The sequence below is a fragment of the Paramormyrops kingsleyae genome, chromosome 21 (genome assembly GCF_048594095.1).
Source record: "Paramormyrops kingsleyae isolate MSU_618 chromosome 21, PKINGS_0.4, whole genome shotgun sequence".
NCBI lineage: Eukaryota > Metazoa > Chordata > Actinopteri > Osteoglossiformes > Mormyridae > Paramormyrops > Paramormyrops kingsleyae.
The window spans coordinates 7,681,903-7,691,125 of NC_132817.1; the positions used below are offsets into that span (position 1 = coordinate 7,681,903).

Consider the following 9,223-nt stretch of genomic DNA (forward strand, 5'->3'; position numbering starts at 1 on the left):
TCTTGGCTCTGCTCATCTCTGCTCGCGGATGACTGCAGCACCATCTGCTGCTGCTGAAACCTGGCTGTTTCCCTGCACTGTCGTTGATGTATATCTTTGTTGCTCCTTGCACTGTAGTCCTACTTCAACCTGGAGAAGGACCAGAAAGAAAAGGGTCTACAGGTCTTTGTGTGACACCTGCAAGGAGCGACGGAAAAGTGACCTAAAAGTCAGTGAAGGCTAATAACAGATGAGATGGAACTCTGTCCTGATGTGGAAGGCAGCTGTGTCTGGGACAACTCTGGGCTCAAGACGGAGTCCAAACACAGTCATGCCCAGAGTCGACACACGTGGGCCTGGGGTTGAAGGAGCGTAGCATCGCGAGAACCTGATAGCTCACTTCTCCTTTGCCACTGCTGCCATGGTCTGGCCCTGACAGGCACCTTGCCCGCTTTACCACCCACACTGAACGCAGCATAGCTCTGATCTGCACCCTGCTGGAATCTCCGGTTGTGTGATTGCAGCCACTGAGCAGATGTTTTTCTTTAAAAGCTCATGGCCTCCAGAAAGGCATACAGAGCTTCTCTCCTTCGGCAGAGGCTAGAAATACAGGGTTACAGCTCTTTCTAGGGTTCCATGGGATTCTGCCCCTCTGAGGTAGAGCCTCTGTGGTTTCTGCGACCCCCTTTCCAGGGCGTCCACGAGATGGACGCCAATCTCTCTTACGTCATGTTGCCAGCTGGACATCAACCAGTAAAGTCCTGCGTGATTTGATCTAAACTGATGTGGTACAGGAATGACACGTTTCCATTTTGGCCCGTTGAACGCAAGCCCTTCCGAAGACTTACGACTCTAAGTACATTAAAAATCAATATACTAGGATGTTTTCCAATATAAATTTATACCGATAAACCGGTCGAATACATTGACCCGCCTTATTCGCGTAGTATTGCCGTAAGAATACGAAACGTGTTGAAATTTAAAGGCGAAACGTTAAGTTTAAATATAACTGATTTCTATGAAGTTTTATCATGGTTTTCCAATCCATATTCGATAAAAATAAATTCAGATTAAGTGAGTTATGGAGTGCCACTGAATTTTTTTAATGATAAACACTTGCTTGAATTTATTGTAATATAACGCGCGCGGTGATTTAGAATATTTCACTTGTATAATTCCGAATTAATCTTTAAAAAAAAAAACATGGTTAAGCGTGTGACCGCAAAACGCTACGGGGCTCTCCTCCTCTGACGGGGCGTATAAGGACTGGGAGCTGCAGTACGTCTCACTGGAGACAGAGGAAGTGAAGATCTCCACCTTCTTACCCGGTGAGTGCGCTCGTTATTATGGCCCTACTCATGTATTCAGGCATATCATAACCCTGAGGATGCTCCGTATTATTGGCCTTATAATGCATTTGTGGCAAAGGCAGTGGCGGTTCTAGACCACTTCATATTTGGGAGGGGGACAGACTGGGGCCAGTTGTTATGTTGGGGGGGGGGGGGGGGGAGCAGACGTATTACTTACACTAGATTGCCAGCATTAAGCAAAACACAATTTTGAAAACCGATAATTTATTTATGCAGTGCTTTGCAGTTACATTGTACAGTTTTTACAAACATGTAACTTACTCTGATCTCTTGTTTAAACTGTCTTGCTTCCACAAGCTTGACTATTTTTTTCTGTCGTTAACTTTGTGTTTCGCCTGTTTCCAGCGCACAGTTTTAGCCTCACATATAAAGGTAACTGTAAATCATAATTATAATAATAATAAATAATAAGAAATCTATTCTGCTCTATATAAGACCCAAGCAGCATACGTATTTGGGGGGCCAGGGGGGGTATGCATATTGTCACGGGGGCACTGCCCCCCTGCCCACCCCAGGACCACCGCTGGGCATAGGTAAACCTAGAAGAATAAACGTGAGTGTCGAAGTTGATCATATAGAAGATGCAGGACAGAATATTGCCTGCGTGGTGTTTCGGGACCTGGCTCTAAATGTCTAAGTGCAGTTTCATTTCTATGGATTACAGGTAATTTGCCGCTTTCTTCTGAAGTTCTTAAATCTGCCAATGGAACAATCAGGTAGGCTGTGGTACTAAAATTGTCTTTTGTTACAAAGTGTACAACAAAAGTAAATAGACAAAAGTCTGTCAAACGAGCTAACTTTAGTTTCCATTTCTTCTTTTCATCCGTTTTCTCACGCCACTGGCTACCTTTAGGTTTCGATTTCTCAAGTATCGATTCCCTTTTCATTTCCTTGCTTTCAAAAAATGTAACCGCCTGGCGCTTTTCCGGTGGTGAATCGAGCGCTAATGAACCTCCTTAGTGAATTTTTTAAAGTAAAACTTTGAGATTGCATCCGCAATACTATAACATATAAAGCTAATATAATTGAATGCCACAGAGTTTCACTCGTATTTAATTGTTTAATTTACTTGGATTTTGCATTTTATCAGCTTCAGATAAAGCTAACCTTCTTGCACCCAATAACTATATTTTTTAAACAGACTCAAGGTGTCCTGCCGGACTGCAATACCTGACTCAGGTAAGACTGTACCAAATGACATCAGATCCACTCCTGCACCATTTACACCTACGGGCAATTTGGCAGCTCCGATTAACCTCAACATGTTTTGGACTATGGGGGGGGGGGGGGCAGCAGAGTATCTGAAGGAAACCCCACAATGACACAGGGAGAACATGCAAACTCCACACACGGAACCTGCACAGAGACTCAAAGCAAGGTCCCGGAGGGGTGAGGCTACAGTGCCAACCACCGCACTGCCGTGCAGCTCCGACTTCAGATAATTCTGAAAATTAAGCGATACTTATGCAGATGGGGCCCGCACGTTGCTGCAGTGATAAGTAGCCTACAGTAGCATCGCACCTCTTGGACGAGGGCTTGAATCTCCGCCCCCCCCCCCAAGTGCTACCTGTGTGGCGTTTGCATGTTCTCCCCGTGTGAGTTCCTCCCCAAAGTCCAAAAACATGCCACGATGATTTGGAGCTGTCAGATTGTTTGTAGGCGTGAATGATGTGTGTGCAGCGCCATGCCTGGGTCCCGTGTCCCCTGGGATAGACTCCAGACACCCGCAACCCAGCATTGGACAAGCGGGTGTAGAAGAGGATGGATAATTTATCACTATGTTTGTTTTCTCCAGATCGATGAGTTGATTGTTCAGGGGGAGGTGGACTTTGCGGAAGGTAGTGCAATTAATTGTCTTTCATTTTGACACAGTAGACATAGCAGATGCAATCAGAGATTGATAAGTAGATATGCAGTTATAATTGTGATTTATATCTGCTAGCCACCAGATTTATGAATCTTTAAAAAAGGTGTTTTCTTTTGGTTTCATGGTCTGATTAATTAAAATAAAAAGACATGAATTTTAGTTTCTTATAGTAGTTGTCAGATAATTAGTAGAATTGTTTGATTTATTGACTTTCATTTTATTTCAATGCTGGTGGTACTTAGACCTTTAGCTACTCGGCTTTGCAGGGATTTGATTGGACGAAAGTGGAATAACAGGAAACGGGAAATAGTTGGCATATGGAGAGTACCCACGTGAATGCCGCAGTAAAGTGTTGCAGGCTGACTGACTCCATCCTTTGTGGATCATTTAGAAGATGGCCCATCCACAGTTGCTAAGCTCCCTCCATCACCAATAAGACACCCATTAGTAGGGTACCCTGATCGATGTACTATAGGCTTACCTTGTCGTATAGAAAAATGACCTGCTCACTTCATACTCAGTGACAGCTGGTAAAACTCTGTCCAGCCCTGTCTGCATTCCACTACAACAACATTTATGGAATCAAGAACAGCCTGGGCCAGGTGGTCTTCTACGTGGTGGAGGAGTCAGACTGCTGCAGCAGATTTTGTTGTGGGTCCCAGCGCCCGTTCCTCCTAAGGGTCATCAATAACCTTGGAGAGGAGGTCATCAGGATATCACGGCCTTTGAACTGCTGCATGCAAGAGGTAAGACGCAGCAGAAACACATTCACTCAATTTAAAGTCACTGAAGTAATATTTTCATAGTAGATCGGTGACTTGTAGGACGCTATCAATCTTCAGTTTGTTATGACTATGTTGTTATCTTCTCTTATTTCCTTAAGTAGTGCTATCTACAGATTTTATCACTTCTGTGAGGAGCACTTCCGTTCCTGAAGTTATCGCCCGACCTGTGCTCTCGGTTTCGATTCCTCAGTTCGACCGAAGAAAATGTACCATTACTTTTTGTCCACCAGAGGGCGTTACATGGTTATGAAACATGTCGGGAAATTCAAACAAAACACGAATTAAGGAGTTATGACATTACATAGTTTAGAAAACAAAAACTAAGACAAATTGTACATTGTCAATATCTGTAATTGATCGTTCAAATCCTGCCTCCGTTTTGTGTGTGTTTGCATTTTCTTCCCCCGTTTTATTTTATCAGTTTAATAAGGTTCCTTACATTAATAATGCAGCAGGGGAGAGCGGCGCTAGATGAATAGTCTCAGATATAAGTTTTATATTCATTACATTTTCATATCTTACTTTAGTACAGAGTTATAGGCAGTTAAATAGCCATTGTTCACTATTGTGAATTCTCCCCTTCAGTGCTTAAGTTGTCACAGTATGTTGGGTAAGATTTCACACCAATTATTGCAAGAAATAAAAACACAAACAGTTCAAGTTTTTTTTTTTTTTACTTCAAAAAGCATGGGTGTCGGCGCCATTAAATAATTATTTGTTTGGACCACCCCTCCCCAGCCCCACATTTAACATAAAATATTAGTTTTATGCCAGTGTGCCACCCATATTCAAAATGCTTCTGACACTCCTGTCAAAAAGGTTTAAGTACAAAACCTACAAAGTAATCTGACATGGATTTCAAACATTCAAATTAAAATTATAATTCTACCTGCATTATTTTATTCTAGAATAGACCTGACTAATCAGACTAACTGAAATGCAGTTCTGGTACACATAAAATATCTGGCCTGGGATGCACTCTTCGTGGGCTCACTGCCTGAGAGAATGGCTCTGCGCCAACAAGGCACTAACACTTATCTTCATCTGATCATCTGAAGTCCTTTATCTTTGAATTACACAAAAGAAGTCCTTTGGCTTCTTTGAATTACACACTTCTGTTGTTTTAGAACATTTCGTACCGGAACATAAGACCAGGACAGAAGATTCCGAGCTACAGTACCAAGTTTATTAGGGATGAGACAGAGAGGGGTCAGAGGTCATAGCGAGGTCTTTCCAGGAATCTGTCCGTATATATCGCCTGAAGCCAAAACGTGTCCAGATACCGTAGTTGAGAGGGGGTCCAAGGGTCGAAGACCCGGGGAGTCCCATCATCCGTGGGCAGGACCGGGTGGGTGTGACACACTGGTGTTTCAGTGACCATAGCAGTTAATTGTCTTATTTATTGACTACCTGTTTTTCTGGGACCAGTTTGTGGCCAAATGGACTGTGCGCTTGTGGGAGCTTACTTACCAAAAAAAATGTTCTGAGGGCAGAATGAAAAATGATTGGTTTAGAGAGATAACCAATCACACTGTCGAGAAGGTGGGTCCAAGCAAATAGAGGAGGTGGGATCAAGACATCTGATTGGTTGGTCCCGCCTCCTGTAGTTGTGTGGACCCTGGGACCCTATCATGTGGTCTGTGTGGATCCAAATACCCCAGTGCATCGACAGGGACACTGTGCTGTAAAAAGAGCACCATTCTTCGGATGAGACAAAACAGAGATGCTGAGTCTCTGAGGTCGTAAAAGATCCCTGGGCATGAGTAGGGGAGGTACCCCGATGTCCTGGCTAAAACTGCCCACTGTGGCCCTATCAAATCTGACCTCCTAAACATCCCCTATATCTGATTGGTAAATTCTTTCCTGCCCCCTCACCACCTTAGCTACTGTGTGGCGAGCATATGGAGCAGGATGGCTGCTGTCGCATGGTCCAGGTGGGGGCTGCACAGTGGTGGTAGTTGAAGTGGCCCCCCATTGCTTTTCTAAAGCACTTTGGGTGCCTTGAAATATGCTATATAAATGCAACATTCATTCATTTTCCTTGACAAATTTTAGTCCATCAGTGGACAGATGGGACCTGTGATTGTCCATGAGTAGAACCAGCTTCGTCTCCTTTTAGTACCGGTCATGTTCAACAAAATGGGTAAAATCCACATGGCAGCTTCCCCCAAAATCAAAGAGACAACTTAGCCCAAACTGCTGTGTCTGCAAAACTGGCAAATCTTAGGTTAATTTCGCACATAAAATTGGTAAAAAGTATAAAAAGACACAACATTATGTCCTCTGCAAAGTACAAATATCTATAATTGTGAATCTACATAACATGTGATGTTCTGTTATACAGGAAGTTACATCAGACCAAGTAAATTGACAGAACTGGTATTCACTGGTATTCACTGGTATTCCATTTTTAAGTAGCACCCTCTGGTTATGGAAATAAAACCCATGTGATGACTAACTTCGCTCAGTCAATGTTTCTTTATTTCAGGCATCATAGACGGTTCCCAGTGAGTTTCCCAAAAGGGGGACCTATTGTTCAACTCAATTTTTGCTTAAAATTCCACTAGAATTGCCTTGAAACAGGTTCAGAGCATGAAAAAGCCAACAAATTCTATGGACTGTAAACTGATTTTAATAAATCATTCAAAAAAAGTTTAATAGTGCATGCCAAGAGAAAATGACAAAAGCACAGTTTGTTGCTAGAATCTTCTCTGCTTGCCTCATTGCTTGCTCAAAGGAACAGGTTTGACGTCACAGATTGTCGTCACCTGTCCTATATTTTACGGAAACCCATATTGAAAAATTACTGTATTGAAAAATAAAATGCTGTGTCTCGTTTTAACTGATATGGGATGCAATGTGTCCCGTATTTTTCCAGAAACCTAATAGCTGGGGTTTGTGACTGTAAGCATCTGCATTCTTTATGTTTTTCTGGATGCCAGTATTTCAAGTGGTGAAAAAAGTTCACAGAATTTCCAGTTTTTGTTGGCACAGGTTTTTGCCTGAGTTTACAGTGCACAGCACCAGTCTGTGGCATGTTGGGCTTTAAACTGCAAGAAGTACCACTGAACCTCTGATTCTTACCTTGTTTCTCCATAAAATTTCCTTTTTAAATGATGTCTCTTCGGGGTAATGGCTTCCATCTTCCAGGATGTTACCGAAACGGCAGCGTATGGCTCTGCTAACTCAATCAACGTTGCAGTACTTTTGTTGTGCCCAGGTTGTCCGTTCTTAAAAGATCAAATGTGTGATTAGTTGGAATTGTGTTCATTTCTGTGATATGTGCTATCAATAATGTTACCGACAGTTTATCGATGATTCTCATTTTATCGTTTCAATTTTACATGATGATGTATTGCCTGCATCACCCAAATGCATCACACAAAGTCTCTTTCCCGTCCTCCATTTGTATGAAGCTGGAGGTCCAGTGTCCTCCTGGGAACCCCATCGGATCCGTCACTCAGGAATTGCATCCATTTCTCCCTAAATTCATGATCAGGAATGAGAGGGATGAGCCAGTACTGAAACTGACTGGGCCATTTTGTATATGTGGATGTGACACAGACTTTGAGGTATGCACTGCTATTGTAGCTCAATTGTGGCACTAGCAGCATGAAGGTTGTTTGATCAAATCCCAGCACATGTAAATTGTAACCCTTCCCTCTACTATAAGTCGCCTTGAATAAAGGCATTAAGTGTTATTACCATTCTATTAATTTGTCGGTCCATTCAAACACATACTGCATACCTTAAATACTTTGATAGTCTCATTAATCTCAAGGGTAAATCTGTGTAATCAGTTACTAAACATTGTGTCCACAGGTGAAATCTCTGAACGAAGCCATTGTGGTCGGCAGGATCACCAAACATTGGGCCGGCCTGGCCCAAGAGTTGTTCACTAATGCCAACAACTTTGCCGTGCACTTCCCTCTGGACCTTGACGTCAGAGTGAAGGCTGTGGTACTCGGAGCATGTTTTCTCATCGTAAGTAATGGCTGTCCCATTGCTATTCTCACAGTGACTAAAATGCAGAGGCGGGTAATTCAGGTCCTGAGAATAAAAGTCCAGACCAAGAATTTGTTTCAGCCAACCAGTTGGGCGCTCTTACATTAGAGAACTTTCAGGACTGTTTTGTTTTTTGTTTATAGGATTTTATGTATTATAAGAACTGAAGATGAGTCCATTTGAGGATATGTGAGTATTTCTTTCTCCACGACACCACAGTACACACCTGTGCATTCACGAGCAGTTTTTGTTTTCTGCAACAATGACTAAGCATTCTTTTTCTCCATTCGCAGGACTGCAGATCCGGAAAAGATGCGATGCTTCCAAAGTTATTCATTTAATTTCTGAAGTTTCGGGAGTTGCTAGTGACAGTGTTTTCAGGGTCATTCATTTGTGTTGATACAATTGTGTTTTGATCTTGTTCCACTTCATCAGGTATGTAGCTTTTGCACAGATACAATAGTATAGATCCTTGTGGGGTGCAGGACCTTCCAAACACACTCTGCCGTCATAAATGTACGTGAGTGAGATCTATCCCTAGAATTGCAAAAGCTTGTTTTTGAAGTCCAGATATGTGACTCACAGTACTGCTTTGCCAAAGGTAGATAAGATGTACAGCTGATTAACGCATATGGAGGATTAGAAAAATAGAGTCCTTCAGAAAGTCCATTTTCTGTTATATTTTATATGTATTTAGTCTGCTTATCCCAGTAGAATGCCTTGAGAAAGGTGTTCTATAGTTTCCTCTACAGAATATTCATATTGTCAAATGACCTTTTTACAGAATTCGAATAAAGCATGCAGAGTAAAAAAAAGTCTGACTTTTTTCATAAAAATTCGTGTTAATAAATCGCTAAATGAATCGTTATACCTCCATGCTGTCCACCCGAGGACCTTCAGCTCTACTGATCAAGCTGGGAATGTTGTTCGCCATTAGTGGGCGTCACCATAAGGCATTTATAGGAAAATCTTACATGAATTTGTGTTAACTGACATTTGGCACCAGAGAGACAGTCATAAGCACAAACGGAAAAAAAAACACCCCTAAAATGAGAACAACATGGGGTCCGTAGTCACTTTAAGAAAAACGTGGGCTTCGCCGCCATTAAACTTGACGTGTCTCCCCCACATTTAACATAAAATATTAGTTTTATTCCAGTGTGTGTCCCCCCCCCACTTTCAAAATGCTTCTGAGAACCCCTGATGAAATGACACGC

General features: G+C 42.3%; 1 protein-coding gene across 2 annotated transcripts; it reads left to right on the top strand.

The window, feature by feature from the left end:
• The first annotated feature begins 1,236 nt into the window (after positions 1-1,236).
• LOC111854653 (phospholipid scramblase 2-like) lies at positions 1,237-8,804 on the top strand. Of its 2 annotated transcripts, none has more exons than XM_072704110.1 (9): positions 1,237-1,307; positions 2,014-2,065; positions 2,491-2,528; positions 3,145-3,187; positions 3,763-3,962; positions 7,418-7,573; positions 7,824-7,985; positions 8,150-8,195; positions 8,300-8,804. In XM_072704110.1, exons 2-8 carry the CDS (start codon positions 2,053-2,055, stop codon positions 8,171-8,173), a joined length of 636 nt encoding a protein of 211 aa, XP_072560211.1. In that variant the 5' UTR covers positions 1,237-1,307; positions 2,014-2,052; the 3' UTR covers positions 8,174-8,195; positions 8,300-8,804. The 2 variants fall into 2 exon arrangements, with proteins under 2 accessions (XP_072560211.1, XP_072560212.1); XM_072704111.1 differs by lacking the exon at positions 1,237-1,307 and adding an exon at positions 1,703-1,721.
• The last annotated feature ends 419 nt before the right edge of the window (positions 8,805-9,223 follow it).

Coding starts and splice junctions, on each gene's coding strand:
- LOC111854653 (XM_072704110.1), top strand. Junction 3,188..3,762: donor GGAGGTGGACTTTGCGGAAG/GTAGTGCAATTA, acceptor AACTCTGTCCAG/CCCTGTCTGCATTCCACTAC. Junction 3,963..7,417: donor TGAACTGCTGCATGCAAGAG/GTAAGACGCAGC, acceptor ATTTGTATGAAG/CTGGAGGTCCAGTGTCCTCC.